We start from the raw sequence: 24,850 nt of genomic DNA on the forward strand, positions 1-24,850 counted from the left end.
AGCCAATAGGTTTATGTTTGATGATGATGTCATATTTCTAGTTTTTTTCTTGGCAGTTTTCCTGTGGATTTTATATTGTTCAAATTGATATCGGAATTACATCGACCAAAGTTAAGAAACATATCGTGATTTACATTTTGACCACAACGTGACCCTCATTTTAATTTGAAAATGTTGAAGTTTAGGTTTAGTGCTAGGACCAAGTTTAGATTTAGGGCTAAGACTAAGTTTGGGTTTAGAGCTAAGACTAAGTTTGGGTTTAGGGCTAAGACTAAGTTTAGGTTTAGGGCTAAGATCAAGTTTAGGTTTAGGATTGGACTTAGTTTAAATTTAGGACTAGGATCAAGTTTAGGTTTAGCACTAGGATCAATTTAGGTTTAGGGTTAGACTTAGTTTAATTTCAGGGCTAGGACTAGGACTAAGCTTAGGTTTAGGGCTAAGACTAAGTTTGGGTTTAGGGCTAAGACTAAGTTTAGGTTTAGGGCTAAGATTAGGTTTAGGGTTGGACTTAATTTAAGTTTAGGACTAGGATCAAGTTTAGGTTTAGGGTTACACTTAGTTTAATTTCAGGGCTAGGACTAGGACTAAGCTTAGGTTTAGGGCTAAGACTAAGTTTGGGTTTAGGGCTAAGACTAAGTTTAGGTTTAGGGCTAAGATTAGGTTTAGGGTTGGACTTAATTTAAGTTTAGGACTAGGATCAAGTTTAGGTTTAGGGTTACACTTAGTTTAATTTCAGGGCTAGGACTAGGACTAAGCTTAGGTTTAGGGCTAAGACTATGTTTGGGTTTAGGGCTAAGATTAGGTTTAGGGTTGGACTTAGTTTAAGTTTAGGACTAGGATCAAGTTTAGGTTTAGGGTTACACTTAGTTTAATTTCAGGGCTAGGACTAGGACTAAGTTTAGGTTTAGGGTTAAGATTAAGTTTACGTTAAGGACTAGGACCAAGTGTTGAGGTTTAGGGCTGTTCTTGTTTAAGTTTAGGGCTATGAATTAGTTTAAGACTGGTGTTCAGTGAACATGTTGAATATGAAGAGAATACAAGAGTCCTGAGAATCATGAGTCCTGTTTTCATAAAGTTTATTATATGCATTTTTAAGGTGTTTGGTTGCACGTGGAGTACTGTATAAAGCCTGGCTAAGGATTGTGAAGACTCTTATGTACAAGTATAATTACATTCAAAACACTTTATTAAAAAGGTATATGACTTCAAAAGCATGAATATAAGCCCACTGTACACACAGTGTACACATAAATCCATATGCTCTTGATTTATGAAATGCTGTGTGTATATATGACTGCTTAAGTGCAGTAATATAAATATATATTAGACATTATATCATATTACATCTTACACATGCATTTATGCAGCATTAGGAGTACTGTATTCAGAGGGAGTGCTGTGGACATCTCTAACAGTGGAAATTCAGTCTTTATTCCTTCTCTGCCTACCTCAGTGGTGTGTGATTACACTACAAGTGTGTGTGTGTGTGCGTGTCTGTGTTTCACCCTGCTGAGAAAAATCAGTGTGAACTCTGCCATCTGCACATATCCCACAGTTTCTCCACGTCCCATGATGCACTGCAGTACAGCATGTTCTGCACACACCCAGATAGAGTCCTCACAAACAGCTCTGTGTCCAGAAAAATCACACTCTGCTGCACTGTGTTAGAACTCTGCAGACACTTCAGTCATCCTCGGCCCGTTCCGGTCCAGTTTATAAGGGGAAGATTAGAGTAGGTTCACAACGTGAGTTTTCTTTAAGAATCCTGTAAGACTCACACAACAGCACACTTTAGAAGTATTATGGGTCACTATAAGACAGCGTTATTTGGATGTTATAAGTAAATGAAGATATTATACATGTATTGTACAGCACTACTAAGGGTGGCACAGTGTTGTGGCAGGTCCAAGGGTTCTACCTATCTATCTATCTATCTATCTATATATATATATATATATATATAATAAAAGAGTGGTTTACCACTGTGTTACATCGCCTTTCCATGTTTAATCATTTGGGAACTGAGGATACTATTTGCTGCAGTTTTGCAAGTGGAATCTTTGACTCGTTCTCATTCAACACAAGACTTGAGCTGCTTGCCATGTTCTGTTTTTTTAGCACTTGTAGAATGAGCTCTGCCATTGTCTTGCTGAAATAACCATTTACTTTCCTGGAAAAAACATAGCCTTGATGGCATCATATGTTTCTCTCTAAAATCGCTAGATACCCCTCCACAACAATGGTACCTTGCCAAATTGGCAAGTCCACGATGCCATGGACACACAACGGTTCGCATAGTCCCTTTTATCTCTGGCGCAGAAAACTCAACCTCTGTTTCCTGTGTTTTCCTTTTCCTTCAGAAAAAGTTCTTATTCCATTTTCCATTTTGTTCTGCTGATGCTGCTTTTGTAAACAGAGGTAGTTTAAGCCCTAAAGGATCTTGAGCATGGATAGATAACATCAGAACAAGGGGATAACAACATGTTTTGGCTAAAGAGGGGAATTATTATTGTTTATAAACTACAAAGAGATAACTTTAGATGATGAGCAACACTAGACTTCCCCAAACCTTCCCCAAACACTGAGTGTATATTAGACTAAGACTGTGTTTGTGGACATAATGACAAGCTGCTGTGATGTGTATCTGTGTGTGTGTGTGTGTGTGGTAATGTACTGCACGACTGGAGGATTCTGACAGTGTCTGTACAGGCAGCTGTTTAAGATTCTGCGGAGCTTGCTATTACTGCACGGTGTTGGTTGTGATGAGAGAGCAGTCTGCTTTTTTACTTCTTTACAAGTAAATTACAACACACACACACACACACACACAATCATACACATTCCCAAGCACAGGCACACATGCACATACATGAACAACAGTCTGCTGTGCTCAGCTAAGGCTTCTTTTACACGTTCACCTGCAGTGTTCAGGGAGAAAAAGCTAATACTGCGACCATCATGGTTCATGGGGGTCTCATTCAGTCCCCGCAAAGTGATAAATACATTCAGACACACCGTGCCGTGCCTTTCCGATGCTCTTATTCAGAGTGTCTTCCCGTCTCCCTCGAGTTATAGAAGCCACTGTAAATGTAGTGTTACGGTTCTCACTCAGGGAATCTTTGAGTGTAGTGTCGCGTTGTCCCAGGCCATTTGGCCCAGGTTCGGCACTGGTTGGGGTGAGGCTATGGCCCTGTGCAGCTGCTCCAGAGCTTCCCATTTGGGTTCCTACTTTAAAAACTGTGTGTGCAGCTGAGCCCCTGTGGTAGCAGTGGCTTCACAGCAATGTAACTTAACTCTCTGTACATGGGGCACTCGTCACACCACACGGTGCAGTGTGCATCAATACACTATGACCAGAACTGTTGATTGTGGGTCTGTATTGTATTTCACAGCATTTCAGGCAGTGGGATATGAAGTGGTCTGACTGTAGAGCCCTCTGCTGGAGGAAATGTACAAGTGCAGCACTCCACAGATGGTGTGGCTGGGTTGAACAAGCTGCACTTCAGTTCTTGTTAATGACACCTAGTATCAGTGGAGCAAAGGACTGAAATCCGCACACTAAAGCGCCACTGTATGTTCCTGTTCAGACTTCTATATGTAATGCACCTATATTAATATTAATATTTGTGTATGGTACAGTAGACAATGCACAGCTACTTTATCTAGACTTTATTCTGTTCTCACAGCAGTCATCAACTAGTTCCCTCTCTGTCTTTCTCTCTCTCTCTTTCCGTCTCAATCATGGGTGGCAGGTCTTTCAGTGGAACATGCTCCTCCTCAGGGTCCGTAGCGTCTCATCTGCTCCAGCCCTCCGGGTACAAACAGCAGTCGTTTGTGTTCCCCTCAAACACATCGTTCCACCTTAAAAGATACAGAGCTTCTGAATGTGAACAAACCAGAGAGAACTGTGTTTCTCCACAGTCGCAGATGTTGCCTTTAAGGCAATGCCCAATGTCAAGTGTTAGCTAGAGGGCCATAACGCCCCAAGTATAGTGTATTATTCGAGTGTAGTGCTCTCCTCTGAGCTCCAGAGGTGAGTGTGTGTGTGTGTGTGTGTGTGTGTGTGTGTGTGTGTGTGTGTGTGCGCAGTGCTTCTGTGTGCTTTGGTTTTTATTTTAACACTTTCTTGCAATGAACAGTGAAACTGCAGAAACCGCAAAACAGTGTGTAGCTGAAAGTAATCGTTTACAATGTTTAAAAGGAATTTCAGCCTCAGCTATTGTGTGTGTGTGTGTGTGTGTGTGTGTGTGTCTACTAAACCTGTGTAAGGTTTTGTTTAGTTCCTGTCAGCAGGATGTCCAGAAGTCTCACTCCTCCATCAGCAAATGCCACGTCCCAGTCTCCCTCTTTCTCTTCTTTACTCACTCAAACACACACACACAGGTTGGTTTTATCGTTGCCCTCTTGCTGGGTTTAGAGTGTTCCACAGCGTTTGATCTTCACATAATTATCCACCTTTAAACAAAGCTACACACACATACACACACACATACCCCAACGACTACTTACTAATAAACCAAGAGAGAACAGAGAGTGGGAAAGGGAATGGGAGAGAGGTACAGGGAGATAGAGTAGCATTTATCTCAAACTAATATATATATAAAACAATGTACATCTACAAAGAAAGTACAATGACTATCATAAGGTGGATTGGCGACTCAAAACTGTCCGTAGGTGTGAGTGTGTGTTTCCCTGTGAAGGACTGGCGCCCCCTCCAGGGTGTATTCCCTGCCTTGCGCCCAATGATTCCAGGTAGGCTCTGGACCCACCGCGACCCTGAACTGGATAAGGGTTACAGATAATGAATGAATGATTATCATAGATCTTTTTTAATTAGAGATAGCCCTAGATAGTAACAAATATTTGGCCCAAATGTGTCCCAACCTCAGTCGCCTTATTGCCCACGTTTGGTCTGGGTCGAGTCTGGCTCCCTAAACTCCATCTTACATGTACCAGACCTTCACACGTACCAATCCACAGGTCAAGCCTGGCTCCTGACGTTCAGCACCAGTCCAGCCCACGCTACACGCTCCAGTGCCACAACTGAGCCGTAAGTGCTCGTTGGCCACATTATTAGAAACACCAAGCTTGCATTTCCACTCCGTGGCTCATTCTTCTCCATTCATTATTGGTCAGTTGTCTGCCCTGACGCTTTTTACACTGTGTGACTGGGTTTGGGGAGGTCTGCCGTCCACACACATGGACAAGAGTGGCTCCACGCTCAGAGGATAACTACAGATGAAGGCCTAGAGGTGGTATGGGTTTCTAATAGAGTGTCTGGTTTGAGTATATCGCCTGTATTTTTTGCCCGAGGAGGGGGCGGGGGGTTGTAAAATAATGTTTAGAAAAAGCCCTGTTCTGCTGATGTGGACATTGTTGGGAAGAAAACATCTCAAGTTCCATATATGACTGTTTACGACTGCGGTCCACCAACCAACGCGTACAGTAAAGGTGTGGATCAGTGTGTGTGTTATTTAACCTGGGGAGACCCATGTTTTTCCAGAGTTTTATGAAACTGTCTCATGTTCTGATGGAAATGACAGGGGAGAGTTTTAAAAGGGGACAGTAAAGTCTGACCTGTGTGTGCGTGTGTGTTTTAGGGCAGTTTTTACGTGCCTTCAGAGAACTGCCTGCAGAGAGCTCATACGTGGCACCGCTCTCTCTGTCACCTCCTTCTGGTCGCCTATAAAGGACTACGCTTCTACTACACGGCTCTGATGAACGACATCCCTCAGCTACAGCACACTGAGATAGGTGCAGTAAACCACACACACACACACGGACAATGCTAACAGGCTTCAGATCAAATGACTCACAACTTGACACATACTTCAGATCTTAGGACTCACAACTCAGTTCAGACTTCAGATCATATGATTCCCAAATTGATTCTAGCTTCAGATCACGTGGCTCAAATTTTGACACAGACTTCAGATCTAATGAATCATAATTTGAATAGAATTCAGACCTTATGTCTTAAAATTTGATTCAGAATTCAGATCTTATGACTCACAACTCGACTCAGACTCCAGAATTTATGTCTTAAAATTTAATTCAGAATTCAGAGCTTATGACTTACAATTTAATTCAGAATTCAGATCTTATGACTCACAACTCGACTCAGAGTCCAGACCTTATGACTCGAAAATTTGATTCAGAATTCAGATCTTATGCCTCACAACTTGACTCAGACTTCACATCTTATGACTCACAACTTGACTCAGACTCAACCTTTATGTCTTAAAATTGGATTCAGAATTCAGACCTTATGACTCACAACATGACTCAGACTTCAGATCTTATGACTCACAACATGACTCAGACTTCAGATCTTATGACTCACAATTTGATTCAGAATTCAGATCTTATGACTCATAAATCGACTCGGACTTCAGATCTTATGACTCACAACTCGACTCAGACTCCAGATCTTATGACTCACAACTCGACTCAGACTCCAGATCTTATAACTCACAATTTGATTCCGAATTCAGCTCTTATGACCCGTCTGACCTTATGACTCACAGATTCAGACAGTTTTACAGGATTAATCTCAAATGGGGTATGTGTTTGAGGATTGAGTGTCAGCCAGGGTGAGCAAGGATGTGTGCTGTACTTCAGGTGTTGTCATATTAATCATTAAACTCAGGCTTGTTCCTGAATGCCTCCCAACCCTTGTGTGAATAAGAAAAATGCAGTGCAGCTAAAATGATTTGTTGTTTTTCCTCTTCTCCTACAGGGGATCTGCCCATAGAGGAAACCTTGAACAAGCTGAGCATCGAACTTCAGGTTTGGACATTTCTCTTTAAAGGAGGAAACTCAGGGGCACAGTCTCAGTGGGGGGTTTCTGCAGCTGGAGGACAGTGTTTAAAACAGCAGTTCTGCAGCTTCTAAAACACAGGCTTTAAACAGAGTGAGAACAGCAGGGAACTCAGAGCGGAAGCTGATTCAGCAAATGTCCACCGAGGCTTTACCCCAGGTCAAAGCATTCAGCAGGTCCAGCAGCTCAGAGTGGATTATATCCACTTCCCTCCTTCCCTCTGCATGTCTCTCCTGGTTATCCCTTCTTCTCTTTTCCACTCTTTCATCTCTGTAGTTACAGAGTGGTCACGAGAAGGTGGGCGAGCAGATCTCGAGGGATCTCTCTCAGCTGTGCATGAAGCTGGCATCCCTTTGGGCTCAGTTTTTGGAGGCTGCCGTCCCAAATCCACAAATCCGCAGCTACCTGGCCCAGGAACATCACACTCTCAGGGTGCGTCTGCCTGTTTATAACACACCGACTGCTGTTATAGTGTTACAGGGTTGTTATATTCATGTCATAGCCATTTAATAAGCAGAGTTGTAGTGTAAGGCCATTCAGTTCATGATCATTTTCGTAATGAAACCACAGATTTACAATAGTTCAACTGATACAAACTTGCTCAGTCTCTAACTTCACCAGCAGCACAGCTGCTTTGACCTCTGTGACCTCTGAGAGCTAGGGGTTCGTGTTTGCATGGGATCCTCACTAAAGCACCCCTGAGTAAAGTTACAAGCTTCCTGAACACATGTGTATCGCTGCAGGGCAGCATTCCCAACACATTTCCAATATCCAGGACCACTCTGCTTTTCTTTACAGCTTCTCCCTCATAATTATTAAACCAAGGACAGTGCATTTCCCTGGGGCTCAGAGAGGTGTTTGTTCTCAGCCAGGTCTCAGGAGGAACACGTCTCGCCTGATTAGCTTCTCAGATCCACTGAATGAATAAAGAAAAATAATCACTCTTCACCACAGAAGTGACAGACAGACAGCTTCACTGATCCCTGAAGGGCATTGTCTACTTACACATCAAGTCAGATTGTTAGCATGACACTAACAAACACACTAATGGTTGGTGGGTAATGGTGGGTAACACTGCTGACTTCAGTACAGCAGATGGGTTCAGTCCCCCACACTTTTATCCATTTGAAACTTTGAAAAATACTACAATGTACTGCATAGGGTGATTATTTATTTATTTTTTTAGTTTAAATAGAATTTTGATTCTGGATTTTTTTTAAATAAAGAATGAATGAATGAATTTATTTTCATTTTTCCCTGTCTCTGTTTTCAGATTCAGATCTTATTCTATTTTAGTTTCAAATCTTTTTTCAGTTACAGGTGTTTTCTGATCTAGTGCGGGAGGTGGGACATCAGCTGAGAGGGGCGTGGTCTAATGACTGACAGCAGAACAATGAAGGCAGAGGACCTTCCTCATTGTTGACTATGAGAAATATCACTGAACACTCAAGTAATACCAATATTCAGTGTAAAACATTGACTTTAGTGACAGTCCTGTATAGTTTTAGACAACATTCGGTACCAATCACAGTATGTATCACAGTGTGATAAACTCTGCCAGATTGTGTAGTTCCACAAACACATTTTAGTTTCCCACCAGCATGTTTCATACTTTTGCTGGCAATGGTGTCTGCTCCATCAGGACAAGCTGCTGGCTCCAGCGTGACGATAAGGAATGTTAACAATGGTGAAGTTAACTTTTTCCCCTAGCTTCTTAATCACATTTCCCGTTCCACCTTAAGCTGCTTGTTTTATCACTGTCTGTGGCACATATAAATAAAACCCTGTGTAAACTCAAGGAAAAAAACATATATAAAGAAAAAAACACACAGCAACTGAACCAGTTTAATTTAAAGCAGGTGGAACAGAACATCAGTCTGGGGAATAAGGATAAAGACTCGTTACCTGCTCGCTGAAGCTTGTCCTGATGGAGTGGACGCCAATGCCAGCAAAGTGCTGGAAAACTAAAGAGTTTATCACAATTGTACTGCAATTGGTGCTGAATGTTGTCTAAAAGGGCTCACTATTAAGAACTTTATCAAATGCTGTTCAGTGATATTTCTCATAGTCAACAGTGAGGAAGGCCCTCCGCCTTCATTGTTCTGCTGTCAGTCATTAAACCATGCCCCTCTCCGCTGATGTCCCACCTCCCAAACTAGAACAGGGTCAGAAGTGTGAAACTGAAAAACAAGAATCTGAAAGTTAAAATAAGATCGGTGACCCAAAAAAAAAAAAAAAAAAAAAAAAAAAAAAAAAAAAAAAAAACTGTAACTGAAGGATATAAGACTTTAAATATCAAAATATACAGGGAAGTGAAAGGTGAAAATAATCATTCTATGCTTATTTTAATACATTGTAAAATTCTGAATACATTGTAGAATTTTTGTTAAAATTTTAACTTTCAGTTTCAGATTTTTTTCCAAAGTAAAAAAACATTTGTCTCTAAATTAGCTTTGAAGTCCTTGGGCAAGACTCCTAAAACTGCAGTATTCTTCACAATAAAAACACAATAAACACACTGAACCCTAATACAGTAAACACACTGAACTCTAACACAATAAACACACTCAACCCTAACACGATAAACACACAGTAAACACACTGAACCCTTACACAATAAACACACTCAACCCTAACACGATAAACACACAGTAAACACACTGAACCCTAACACAATAAACACACAGTAAACACACTGAACCCTAACACAATAAACACACAGTAAACACACTGAACCCTAACACAATAAACACACTGAACCCTAATACAGTAAACACACTGAACTCTAACACAATAAACACACTCAACCCTAACACGATAAACACACAGTAAACACACTGAACCCTAACACAATAAACACACTGAACCCTAATACAGTAAACACACTGAACTCTAACACAATAAACACACTCAACCCTAACACGATAAACACACAGTAAACACACTGAACCCTTACACAATAAACACACTGAACCCTAATACAATAAACACGCAGTAAACACACTAAACTCTAACACAATAAACCCACTCAACCCTAACACAATAAACACACAGTAAACAAACTGAACCCTTACACAATAAACCCACTCAACCCTAACACAATAAACACACAGTAAACACACTGAACCCTAACACAATAAACACACTGAACCCTAATACAGTAAACACACTGAACTTTAACACAATAAACACACTCAACCCTAACTCAATAAACACACAGTAAACACACTGAACCCTAACACAATAAACACACAGTAAACACACTGAACCCTAACACAATAAACACACAGTAAACACACTGAACCCTAACACAATAAACACACTGAACCCTAATACAGTAAACACACTGAACCCTAATACAGTAAACACACTGAACCCTAATACAGTAAACACACTAAGAAGCTAGAAGCAGAGTGCTTCTCCAGCTGATCCTTTAGGTCCTTCTCTGAAAGAGGCTGGTGGTGTGAGGAGAGTGTGGTTGTGATGAGGTTCTGTTCTCCACAGGTTAGGAGATTCTCAGAGGGCTACTTCTTCACTGAGCACCACAAACAATCCTCACTCACCTTTCAGGAGGATCTGTGAGTATACAAAATACAAAATGTACAGATGGGGAAAAAACGCATACTTTAATATTATATAAATTTCACTGTGAAATTCTGGCAACCACCGCTGCCACAGCTTTTTTACAGTGAAAACACAGAAGTGTCTCTGCTGGTCTGTACATTATTTCCATGTGTTTAAGTGTACTATTTAGAGGTACATCTACACATTCACCTTCACAGATCTATGAATATGAAGTTAGACCCCGCCCACCCATCCCTTTGCTTCTCACGTGCAGCTCATAAACTCTGCCCCACAGGATGGAAGCACAGGTTCTTTAGTTGTGTGACATCAGAAACCCTGGCTTCCTGAATCCCAGTTTTTAAGCAGAAATGGTCAGCCACGGTGCATCACTGTTTATTCACTCAGGATGGTGTTTAATCAACACCACGTGCACAGGTTGACAAGGTTAAACACTCAATTTTCACTGGACTGGGGCTTTACTTGTGTACAATTATAACTTTATTATAACTGTAGTTGCAGAAGTCAGGTCAGGATCGTGACTCTCTTTAACCCCTCTCCCTGTCTCTCTCTATAGCATCAGCAAACACGCTCAGGTGGCTGTGGAGCTGCGGGGGTCAGAATACATGAGCCGGATGCCTCCCCTGCCCATCGAGTGCCTGGACATTGACGGAGATTGGAGCAGCCTGCCAATCATTTTCGAGGACAGATTTGTAGACACACCCTGTTTAGGTCAGGTTTAAATTTCTATGTTATGTTGTTTAAACTCAGGTGTAACAGTCCACTGCATACAGTCAGTAAAGGTGAATGTCATAAAAAAGTTTCATTGAGAAGAAAGAGAATCGGGAAAATGGCTAAAAACCAGAGTTTCTGCCCCTTGCTCCTCACTGCTGTGCGCTCGGGGTCGGGGTGAACAGCGAGCGGCTCATTATCATTTAAAGGAACAGGTGCTGAAAATGGCCGTCTTGAATGGGGATGCTTAGACAGGGGGAGAACGCCGCTGTGGGGTTTGATCCTTGTGGTGGTTTGACCAAAGTAGTTCACGTGTGTTTAATTAAAACCCAGAACTGAGTTCCTTTGTGGACAAAGGAGCAATAATATGGCCTCTTTAAACCAGTAAAAATAGCTTTGAAGTTGTAATAATTAAAATTGTATTAATTTTTTTGTAGTTCTACGCTTTATATTAATAGTAAATTCACAGCCACCAGCTGTGAATACAAGGGGTTAAAATTAGTCAGATGTGTACACCTGCGTCTGAGTCTAACACCATATCATTCAACCCCTTTTATCTCCTGTATAAACAGATTACAAATCACATGTGCCAACCCAGTCGGTCTCGGCCAATCAGCAGCCTGCTGATTCTGATAAGAGGGTGGACCGTCCCAACACACCAGCAGAGGGCACTCCGTCTTCTCACTCACCAGCAATAACAGCGGAGGGCCCTTCATGTGAGGACTACATGGACTTGCCTACTTACATGGCTCTGATTGGCCAGGAGAAGGACCTGGTCATCGACAGGGATGGGCACGTGGCTGAATCTGAAGATGTGATTGGCTGTGATGATGGGACGGTGTGTATAGACAGAGCTGAGTCCCTAGTCGAATTAGAGACTCAAGGCTCAAGGAAGGGAAGTGTAGATGGAGTGGACAGCAGTCACAACGGCATGGACGGCGCAGATTCGGACTCAGACTCTGAAAGAGTACACCCTCAACAGGACCAAAGCCTTGGGAAAGATCCTGCTGAAACATGCACTGAATCTACAGATGGTGCAGGAAGTGTAGAGTCATCTCGTGTGGACAGTGGCTTGCTAATTTCAGACCCTCTCTCTAGCAGCGGTCTGAGGTTCATCGATGTCAAACCCAGCGATTCAGACCCCTACAGAGGAGACGAGGTGCTGCTCGTCCAGTCAGACATCAGAGACGGTCCAGATCTGCATAATCCCCATGACGACAAGATCGCATCCAGCTTGGAGAGCCATGGCCATGAGGATGAGTCTGTAGGAGTCGCACCGTTATTGCAAGCAGATGATGATCAGACAGTGTTACCTAACTCGTTTTCACCTACGCCTACAACCGACCGGCCCACCGTCCTGCTCCCAGAGACCCCCTCCCGAGGCGTCTATCTAGGTAGATCCAACAAAGTCATCAAGCGCTCTTCCTCTGTGATCTCTGACTCCGGAATCGAGAGCGAGCCCAGCTCTGTGGTCTGCTGGCCCCTGGAAAGCCGTAGCGGGATCCCCGGAGGTCGAGACCCTCTCCTGCAGCTGAATCGTCGCCGGGCAGCCCATCGCAGCTCCCTGGAAGGTCTTCAGACGGAGAGCCACGGCAGCCTTCCAAGCGCCACCCAGGCCTCGCTGACCTCCATCAGCTCCCTGCCCTATGAAGACGACGAAGAGGAGCGGCAGAGGCAGCTGAACACCCTCACCAAGTCTGCTTCGGCCCCACAGATCAGCAGCCCCGAGGACCAAGAGCCTGCCGGTCACCAGAGGAGGAACACGGAGGAGACCGGTCAAGCCAAGGCAGCCCTGGAAGTGTCCAGTCAGATGAGAGGAAATGTAAAAGAGGACATGCGGACATCCCGTGAGGACGGCACAGACGATGGGTCGTCAGATCAAAAGCAGGAAGACCAGCGAGACGATGCGGAAGACGGCAATAACCCTAACCCTAGTTTGCATGAAGACCTTGGAGTGTGTAGCAGTGAAACTGAAAGTTGGGAACAACAGGGGGCGCCAGAGAACAACACAAATTCACTTCAAAACACAGCTAACCAGACCTACGACCACGTCAGCTTCCATCAAATCCATCTGGATGCACTCGGGTTTGGGGATGGTCTGGAGAACTCCGCAGAAGCACCGACCAATGAAAACCAGAGCAGCCACAACATTCCCAGTTTGACCTCCAATGAGCAGGAGCGTCCCTGTGACCTCATGGGGCTTCCAGCCAATGGGAAAGAGCACAAGGGCCTCGAAGGCAAAGGCAGCAAGCCGCCGACTTCGGGCCTGGCCTTCGTGAATAAGAAGGTGGTGGAGGTGGTGAACCTGTCCGTGTCCTGCGCTCCCACCTGTCTGCCATTTTCCTCCATCCTCCGAGACTCTCCGTCCGTTGGAGGACTCTCCGCCCGTCAGGCCACCTCCCCCATTACCCACCAGCCCCTCGGCTCTTTCGGAATCATCTCCTCCTCGTCCTCCTCCCTGTGCGCTGAACAGGAGATCAGCGAGAGGATGCTGAAGTGAGTGAAACCCCTTCACAGTTTAGATACTTCACCACACATGGGTTCAGCTTGTACTGTATCCCCCCCAGGGTCAGTGTGGTCTGTACTCACTGCAGATGGAGCAGGTGGGGATAAGTAGTAAAGCACATACTTGACATTCCACCTTAAATAGGTCAGAAGTATCAGGCAGTAGTGGGCTCCAGGGCTGCATCATTTAAGGTGGAACAGATAATTAGGATAAAGTTGGAACAAGGCTGTAAAGATTTGTTTTCTCTGGGCCATTGTGTTGTTCCCCTTCCAACACAATACTGCTTATCTGGGGACACGTGCATTTAGCACTAGCTTTCCATGTGCATTTAATCCATCCTCCACTGGAGAGTGCCACTGCCCTTGTGGACACACCACTGTTTTTTTTGTATCTGCAGTCTGTGTTTACTTTCTGTGCTCTGTTCTCATTGGCTGTTAAACAGACTCATTCAGACTTGAGCTGGTTAGAAGTCAACTAGCACACACGTGGCCTGTAACCCCGGCTCAGGATACTGATCGTGTGTGTGTGTGTGTGTTTTCAGTTTTTATAAAGCTAAGGAGACGTTTCTGAGGGAGTTATCTTTCAGAGCCACTCTCTACAGTGACCTCCCTCTCCTGGCCTCTGACCATCCTTACTTCCCGCCCGAGGAGGAGGAGGAGGAGTTCGATGATGGGATCCACCTGGTGGTGTGTGTACATGGTTTGGACGGTAAGAGCCTGTCAATTAACCCTGCCCTGCTGTGTCTGACCCACTCGTACCAGCACAACACACACTAACACCACCACCACGTCAGTGTCAGAGCAGCGCTGAGAATGATCCACCACCACATCACACCTGCTCTGTGGGAACCCTGAGCTCTGAATTGTAGAACTACACCATCCTCCTCTCTGGCCAGTGGAGCTGAGAGAATGGAGAGTGAGTGGAGAAGTAGCTGCTGTGTAACTCTTGTGTGTGTTCGGGGTGTTTCAGGTAACAGTGCAGACCTGCGGTTAGTGAAGACCTTCATTGAGCTGGGGCTTCCAGGGTCCAGGCTGGACTTCCTCATGTCTGAACGCAACCAGGTATTCAGGATCCTGACCAGTCCTTCCTCTCTGAACACACATTACACTCAGTGATCCAGATTCTTATATGGAAAAACAAGTGAATTAGTCATTAGTAGGTGTGTAAATAATTAATATAATTAAACGTCTGTGACTAATCGTCTTGGTATGTTAAAGGCAGATATTGTACATTAATTGATGAATGTCAATCTGATGTTAAAAGACATCCAGTGTGTGTCCTTAAAAATAGTTTCCACAGAACAAAATGTCATTATAAAAATGAATTATGAGAGTTACTGCTTATGAACACTTTTGACTTTCACACACACAAACTCTGTTTCCCTCTTATCTCCCTCCAGACGGACACATTTGCAGATTTCGACACCATGACGGACCGCCTGCTCGATGAGATCATTCAGCACGTTCAGCTCTACAACCTGACCGTGGGCAGAATCAGGTTCCCACTTTCACCTCTACACCTTAACATCAGATCTGTACCAGTCACATCTGTACCAGACACCTCTGCAGCAGTCACATCTGTACCAGACACATCTGCACCAGACACATCTGCACCAACCATATTTGTACCACACGCATCTGTGCCGAAAACATCTGTAACCGACCCATCTGCACCAAACACCTCTGTGCCAGTCACATCTGTTCACCTCTACACCTTAGTATCAGATCTGTCATAGTCACATCTGTACCTGACACATCTGTACCAGACATCTGTACCAGACACCTCTGCACCAGTCACATCTGCACCAGACACCTCTGCAGCAGTCACATCTGTACCAGACACATCTGCACCAGACACATCTGCACCAACCATATTTGTACCACACGCATCTGTGCCGAAAACATCTGTAACCGACCCATCTGCACCAAACACCTCTGTGCCAGTCACATCTGTTCACCTCTACACCTTAACATCAGATCTGTCATAGTCACATCTGTACCTGACACATCTGTACCAGACATCTGTACCAGACACCTCTGCACCAGTCACATCTGCACCAGTCACATCTGCGCCAATCATATTTGTACCACACGCATCTGTGCCGAAAACATCTGTAACCGGCCCATCTGCACCAAACACATCTGTGCCAGTCACATCTGTTCAACTCTACACCTTAACATCAGATCTGTCATAGTCACATCTGTACCTGACACATCTGTACCAGACATATCTGTACCAGTCACCTCTGCACCAGTCACATCTGCACCAGACACATCTTTACCAGTCACATCTGCACCAGACACATCTTTACCAGTCACATCTGTATCAGTCACAACTGTACCAGACACCTCTGCACAAGTCACATCTGCACCAGTCATATTTGTACCACACGCATATGTGCCGAAAACATCTGTAACCGACCCATCTGCAACAAAGACATCTGTGCCAGTCACATCTGTTCACCTCTACACCTTAACATCAGATCTGTCAGTCACATCTGTACCTGACACATCTGTACCAGACATATCGGTACCAGTCACATCTGCACCAGTCACATCTGCGCCAATTATATTTGTACCACTCACATCTGTGCCAGAAACATCTGTAACCCACCCATCTGCACCAAACACATCTGTGCCAGTCACATCTGTTCACCTCTACACGTTAACATCAGATCTGTTATAGTCACATCTGTACCTGACACATCTGTACCAGACACCTCTGCACCAGTCACATCTGCACCAGTCACATCTGCGCCAATCATATTTGTACCACACGCATCTGTGCCGAAAACATCTGTAACCGGCCCATCTGCACCAAACACATCTGTGCCAGTCACATCTGTTCAACTCTACACCTTAACATCAGATCTGTCATAGTCACATCTTTACCTGACACATCTGTACCAGACATATCTGTACCAGTCACCTCTGCACCAGACACCACTGCACCAGACACATCTTTACCAGTCACATCTGTATCAGTCACAACTGTATCAGTCACAACTGTACCAGACACCTCTGCACCAGTCACATCTGCACCAGTCATATTTGTACCACACGCATATGTGCCGAAAACATCTGTAACCGACCCATCTGCACCAAAGACATCTGTGCCAGTCACATCTGTTCACCTCTACACCTTAACATCAGATCTGTCAGTCACATCTGTACCAGACATATCGGTACCAGTCACATCTGCGCCAATTATATTTGTACCACTCACATCTGTGCCAGAAACATCTGTAACCCACCCATCTGCAACAAACACATCTGTGCCAGTCACATCTGTTCACCTCTACACGTTAACATCAGATCTGTTATAGTCACATCTGCACCAGACACACCTCTACTAGTTACATCTGCGCCAGACACATCTGTAACCGACCCATCTGCACCAAACACATATGTGCCAGTCACATCTGTTCACCTCTACACCTTAACATCAGATCTGTAATAGTCACATCTGTGCCTGACACATCTGTAACAATCATATTTGTACCAGGAACATCTGTAACAGACCCATCAGACCCATCTACACCAGTCACATCTGTAACAATCACATTTGCAGATACATCTGTACTAGTCTCATTAGAATTTACCTCCACACTGGCCTCTTTCTACAGGGCAGAGCAGAAGCAGCAGAACCTGCCCCATTCATAATAATCAGCACTTTATATGTTCCAAAATATTCCTGTGAAAGAATCATACACACTGCATCATTTCAGTGAAGAGTGTTCAACAGTATTCTTATTGTTTAATAAGAACAATAAAGCGGTGTAAGAGTCCGGACTGCGCTGGCAGCCACCAGCAAGGGACCCTGACGGTCCAGTAGGAGAGCAGCTGTGGTGAGCTCTGGGAACTCTAGTCAGTGTCCACTGTGCACACCCTATGGGCTCTGTACATCTACAGAGAAGATCAATATTAAATATGTCCTTTTTAAAATATTTTCATTCATTTAGTCATTTTTTCAAGCATTTATTCATTTATGTGTGTGTGTGTGTGTGTGTGTGTGTATGTATTTATTTATTTAACTGTATTAGATTTTTGGTGGTCCATAGAGGGAGGAGTGTAACACATTAGTTAATGCCCTGGTTATTGCCCTCTCTGGCCCCTCTCTCGTTTCTCATGAGTTACAGGTTTAAATGATGTGAGAGGACCCAGAAAAATGTGAAACTCACAGAGGTGTCTACTGTTGCTAAGACAGTGTGTGTACTTATGCTCTCACCACTAGATGGCAGCATTGCACAAGAAAAAAAAATACATAAGACTGGGCTTTCAGAGTCTGCACTGTTTAAGATCTTCACGTCTTTATCACATGCTACAGACCTCTCTGGGCTGCAGCTCCGGTTGTCAAATATTTCATCTGATTTTCACACACACAGCTCAGTTACGCCTGTCCAACGACAAGACCTTTACTCAGGGAAGGCCTTAGATATTTAAACAGCCTTTATAGCCTTTATAATGTACTTAATAATTAATTATTTTTAACTAATGGTGTTTTGTTTGGTTAATATTTCATAACAACATTTACATATTCATACGTCACTGTGCTGAAATCTAAGTTCTGTATCAGTTTCTCCTCATTAAAAAAGAGCTCCAGGTGAGAGAGAATGAGTGTGAAATATTGACTGCTGGGTGTTTTTGATTTCACAGTTTTATCGGCCACTCTCTGGGCAACGTCATCATTCGCTCAGTTCTGACCAGACCACGATTCCGCTGCTACCTCAGCAAACTACACACCTTCCTCTCTCTGTCTGGACCTCACCTCGGCACTCTGTTCAACAACAGCACGCTGGTCAGCACAGGTACACACACACACACACACACCGTCCTCTCTCTGTCTGGACCTCACCTCGGCACTCTGTTCAACAACAGCACGCTGGTCAGCACAGGTACACACACACACACACACACCGTCCTCTCTCTGTCTGGACCTCACCTCGGCACTCTGTTCAACAACAGCACGCTGGTCAGCACAGGTACACACACACACACACACACACCGTCCTCTCTCTGTCTGGACCTCACCTCGGCACTCTGTTCAACAACAGCACGCTGGTCAGCACAGGTACACACACACACACACACACACACACACACACACACACACTCCTTCCTCTCTCTGTCTGGACCTCACCTCGGCACTCTGTTCAACAACAGCACGCTGGTCAGCACAGGTACACACACACACACACACACACACTGTCCTCTCTCTGTCTGGACCTCACCCACCTGGTGTGTGTTTGCAGGTTTGTGGCTGATGCAGAAGCTGAAGAAATCAGGCTCCCTGCTGCAGCTCACCTTCAGAGACCACCCGGACCCACGCCAGACATTTCTCTACACACTCAGCCAGAAACCAGGTAAACCCCCCCAACCCCAACACACACACACACACACACACACACACACACACACTGCTGACCTTCAGAGTCCACCCTGACCATTATTTATGTTTACTGTGAACGATCCCTGGATCACTGTCAGAACATCACCATGGCAACCATGCCTATTCCAAGTCCAGGATTTTAGACCAGAAACAGGCCTTTGATCAGTCAGGGCTGTGTTCCTTATGGAAGTGGACCCTCCTGATCCTTTGTGGGATTTCTTTATGACGTGTGTGTGTCCTTTTCATTTCTAGACTTCACTATCACACATTTCTCTGTGTGCCATTAACATCACAACATCATACACTAAAATATGGGAAGCCGTTCAGGAAATAATTATAATGTACTTTGTACATATATATTGGTTTATGGAGAAACTACTTGGTTTAATGGCACATACATTGGTTTTAAACTGTTGGTTTGTATATATCGGTTTGTGAGTATATATTGGATTATCAGTTTATACATTGATTTCCTAGCATATATATTGGTTTGTATGTATTGGTTTGTTGGTATATATATTGGACTCTCAGTACATACATTGGTTTATTAGCATATACATTGGTTTCTTGGCATATAAATTGGTTTGTGGGTATATATATTGGTTTGTGGGTATATATATTGGTTTGTGGGTATATATATCGGATTACCAGTACATACATTGGTTTTCCAGCGTATATATTGGTTTGTGTATATCGGTTTGTTGGTACATACATTGGTTTGTGGGCGCATATATTGGTTTGTTTATATCGGTTTGTGGGCATATATCGGTTTGTGGGCATATATCGGTTTGTGGGCGCATATATCGGTTTGTGGGCGCGTATATTGGCTTGTTTATATCGGTTTGTGGGCATATATCGGTTTGTGGGCGCATATATTGGTTTGTGTATATCGGTTTGTGGGCATATATCGGTTTGTGGGCGCATATATTGGTTTGTGTATATCGGTTTGTGGGCATATATCGGTTTGTGGGCGCATATATTGGTTTGTGGGCGCGTATATTGGCTTGTTTATATCGGTTTGTGGGCATATATATTGGTTTGTGGGCATATATATTGGTTTGTGTATATCGGTTTGTGGGCGTGTATAATGGTTTGTGGGCGCGTATTGGTTTGTGGGCGTGTATAATGGTTTGTGGGCGCGTATTGGTTTGTGGGCGTGTATAATGGTTTGTGGGCGTGTAATTTGGTTTGTTTATATCGGTTTTTGGGCGCATATTTATAGGTTTGTTTATATCGGTTTGTGGGAGCATATATTGGTTTGTTTATACCGGTTTGTGGGCATATATATTGGATTCTGTGCTGCATGGTAGAAATTTGCCGCTCAGTGCTGTTCAGCGAGTAGCCTGTTTTGATTGTGCTGCGCGATTTTAATGAACCTCAGTTTGGACAAACTTTTGACATATTCCAGATAAAACCGAGTGGCCCGGTGACCGAGCTCCGCGATTATAAATACTAAATAAAGGTCATAATAAAGATAACAAAGCTCAGACTAGCCGATTGGATTACGTTCTACAACAATGTGTTTTCTACGACGCTGAAGTTAGCTCCTGATTCGCAAAGCCGCGGTGAACGAAAGGGACTGTTCGATGTGTACATAATGCTGCGCACATTGCTTTTAACGCTTCATGGACTAATGAATAGCGCTAAATACAGGAAGTAACAAACTGTTTACCCTCACAACACACAAAACAAGCCATAAACATGTACGACATCTTTTCTAATTTTCTTTTCTAATAATCGCGGAGCTCGGTCACCGGGCCACTCGGTTTTATCTGGAATATGTCAAAAGTTTGTCCAAACTGAGGTTCATTAAAATCGCGCAGCACAATCAAAACAGGCTACTCGCTGAACAGCACTGAGCGGCAAATTTCTACCATGCAGCACAGAATCCAATATATATGCCCACAAACCGGTATAAACAAACCAATATATGCTCCCACAAACCGATATAAACAAACCTATAAATATGCGCCCAAAAACCGATATAAACAAACCAAATTACACGCCCACAAACCATTATACACGCCCACAAACCAATACGCGCCCACAAACCAATATATGCCCACAAACCGATATAAACAAACCAATATATGCGCCCACAAACCAATATATGCGCCCACAAACCGATATATGCCCACAAACCGATATAAACAAGCCAATATACGCGCCCACAAACCAATATATGCGCCCACAAACCGATATATGCCCACAAACCGATATACACAAGCCAATATACGCGCCCACAAACCAATATATGCGCCCACAAACCGATATATGCCCACAAACCGATATACACAAACCAATATATGCGCCCACAAACCGATATATGCCCACAAACCGATATAAACAAGCCAATATACGCGCCCACAAACCGATATATGTGCCCACAAACCGATATATGCCCAGAAACCGATATAAACAAGCCAATATACGCGCCCACAAACCGATATACACAAACCAATATATGCGCCCACAAACCGATATAAACAAGCCAATATACGCGCCCACAAACCGATATATGCCCACAAACCGATATAAACAAACCAATATATGCGCCCACAAACCGATATATGCCCACAAACCGATATACACAAACCAATATATACGCTGGAAAACCAATGTATGTACTGGTAATCCGATATATATACCCACAAACCAATATATATACCCACAAACCAATATATATACCCACAAACCAATATATATACCCACAAACCAATTTATATGCCAAGAAACCAATGTATATGCTAATAAACCAATGTATGTACTGAGAGTCCAATATATATACCAACAAACCAATATATACAAACCAATATATATGCTAGGAAATCAATGTATAAACTGATAATCCAATATATACTCACAAACCGATATATACAAACCAACAGTTTAAAACCAATGTATGTGCCATTAAACCAAGTAGTTTCTCCATAAACCAATATATATGTACAAAGTACATTATAATTATTTCCTGAACGGCTTCCCATACTAAAACCTGACCTCTCACTCTCACACACACACACACACACACACACACATTCACTCACTCACAAACCCATTCACTCACTCACACACACACAAACATATTCACACACTCACAATCTCATTCACTCGCACACTCATTCACACTCACAAAATCATTCACTCACACACTCAGATTCACTCACACATTCACTCAAACTCACACACTCGCAAACTCATTCACTCTCATTCACCCACTCACAAACCCATTCATTCACATTCACTCACACGCTCACTCACACACTCATTCACTCGCACACTCACAAAATCATTCACTTGCACACTCACAAACTCAATCACTCGCATACTCACAAACCTATTCACTTGGACATTCACACACTCACACACACACACTCAGATTCACTCATACATTCACTCAAACTCACACACTCAAAAACTCACAAACCCATTCACTCACACGCACACTCACAAAATCATTCACTTACACACTCACAAACTCATTCACTCGCACACTCACAAACTCAATCACTCGGACATTCACACACTCACACACACACACTCAGATTCACTCAAACTCACACACTCACAAACTCATTCATTCACATTCACCTACTCACAAACCCATTCACTTACACCCACACTCACAAACTCAATCACTCGCACACTCACAAACTCATTCACTCACACACTCACAAACTCAATCACTCGCACACTCACAAACTCATTCACTCACACACTCACAAACTCATTCACTCACACACTCACAAACTCATTCACTCACACACTCACAAACTCAATCACTCGCATACTCACAAACCCATTCACTCGGACATTCACACACACACACACACACACACTCGGATTCACTCACACATTCACTCAAACTCACACACTCACAAACCCATTCACTCACATGCACACTCACAAACTCATCCACTCGCACACTCACAAACTCATCCACTCGCACACTCACAAACTCATTCACTCACATTCACTCACACACTCATGAACTCATTCACTCACACATTCACACACTCAGATTCACTCACACATTCAGTCAAACAATCACAAACTCATTCACTCACATTCACCTACTCACAAACCCATTCACTCACACGCACACTTACAAACTCATTCACTCACATTCACTCACAAACCCATTCACTCGCACACTCACAAACTCATTCACTCACATTCACTCACAAACCCATTCACTCGCACACTCACAAACTCATTCACTCGCACACTCACAAACTCATTCACTCGCACACTCACAAACTCATTCACTCGCACACTCACAAACTCATTCACTCGTACACTCACAAACTCATTCACTCGTACACTCACAAACTCATTCACTCGCACACTCACAAACTCATTCACTCGCACACTCACAAACTCATTCACCCACACACTCACAAACTCATTCACTCATATTCACTCACACGCACACTCACAAACTCATCCACTCGCACACTCACAAACTCATTCACTCACACATTCACACACACACACACACACAAACTCATTCACTCACATTCACCTACTCACAAACCCATTCACTCACACGCACACTTACAAACTCAACCACTCGCACACTCACAAACTCATTCACTCGCACACTCACAAATCCATTCACTCACACACTCACAAACCCATTCACTCACAAACTCATTCACTCACATTCACCTACTCACAAACCCATTCACTCACACGCACACTTACAAACTCAACCACTCGCACACTCACAAACTCATTCACTCGCACACTCACAAATCCATTCACTCGCACACTCACAAACCCATTCACTCACATTCACCTACTCACAAACCCATTCACTCACACGCACACTTACAAACTCGTCCACTCGCACACTCACAAACTCGTTCACTCGCACACTCACAAACTCGTTCACTCGCACACTCACAAACTCGTTCACTCGCACACTCAAACTCGTTCACTCGCACACTCACAAACTCGTTCACTCGCACACTCACAAACCCCTTCACTCGCACACTCACAAACTCCTTCACTGACATACTCGTTCACTCGCACTCTCACAAACTCGTCCACTCGCACACTTACAAACTCGTTCACTCACAAACCCGTTCACTCACACGCACACTTACAAACGCATTCACTCGCACACTCACAAACTCATTCACTGACATACTTGTTCACTCGCACACTCACAAACTCGTCCACTCGCACACTCACAAACCCGTTCACTCGCACACTCACAAACCCGTTCACTCGCACACTCACAAACCCGTTCACTCGCACACTCACAAACCCGTTCACTCGCACATTCTCACTCTCACAAACTCGTTCACTCACATTCACCTACTCACAAACCCGTTCACTTACAAGCTCATTCACACGCTCACTCACTCACTCACTCACTCAGTGTTGTGGTTGTGTTTCAGGGCTGCAGTTTTTCCGGAACGTGGTGCTGGTGGCCTCTCCTCAGGACCGTTACGTCCCGTTCCACTCGGCCCGGATTGAAATGTGCAGAACTGCCCTCAGAGACAGAACCACGGGTCAGTCTCAGAATAACAAACTGTCCTCTGTTCCAGGGGTCAGCACCACGTCGTTACAACACACAAAACACACACACAACACACACTACTCCTCAGAGCTTCAGCATTCATCATCTCAACTCTAGCACTTTAATCTGGTCTCATCTACTCACATTAATACAGAGTGAATACAGAGAGAGAGAGAGAGAGAGAGAGAGAGAGAGATGAACAATGAGAAAAAGATGGAGACAGAGATTGAGAGAGAGTAATAGACAGACTGAGAAACAGAGAGAACAGTGAGTAAAAGAGGGAGATAATAAAAAGAGTGAGGGAGATAGAGGG

General features: G+C 43.8%; 1 protein-coding gene across 2 annotated transcripts in view; it reads left to right on the forward strand.

Moving 5' to 3' along the window:
• Nucleotides 1-24,850, forward strand: part of fam135b (family with sequence similarity 135 member B) — a 100,467-nt gene that overhangs the window by 72,766 nt on the left and 2,851 nt on the right. For both annotated transcript variants that reach the window (XM_066669236.1, XM_066669235.1), the window contains 12 exons: nt 5,601-5,754; nt 6,740-6,789; nt 7,097-7,252; nt 10,325-10,398; nt 10,959-11,113; nt 11,686-13,609; nt 14,161-14,327; nt 14,589-14,680; nt 15,019-15,116; nt 18,275-18,426; nt 18,871-18,981; nt 24,416-24,529. In XM_066669236.1, coding sequence (XP_066525333.1) covers nt 5,601-5,754; nt 6,740-6,789; nt 7,097-7,252; nt 10,325-10,398; nt 10,959-11,113; nt 11,686-13,609; nt 14,161-14,327; nt 14,589-14,680; nt 15,019-15,116; nt 18,275-18,426; nt 18,871-18,981; nt 24,416-24,529 — 3,247 coding nt within the window. The remainder of the gene's footprint in view (nt 1-5,600; nt 5,755-6,739; nt 6,790-7,096; nt 7,253-10,324; nt 10,399-10,958; nt 11,114-11,685; nt 13,610-14,160; nt 14,328-14,588; nt 14,681-15,018; nt 15,117-18,274; nt 18,427-18,870; nt 18,982-24,415; nt 24,530-24,850) is intronic.

The sequence above is a fragment of the Hoplias malabaricus genome, chromosome 4, assembly GCF_029633855.1.
Source record: "Hoplias malabaricus isolate fHopMal1 chromosome 4, fHopMal1.hap1, whole genome shotgun sequence".
NCBI classification, from domain to species: domain Eukaryota; kingdom Metazoa; phylum Chordata; class Actinopteri; order Characiformes; family Erythrinidae; genus Hoplias; species Hoplias malabaricus.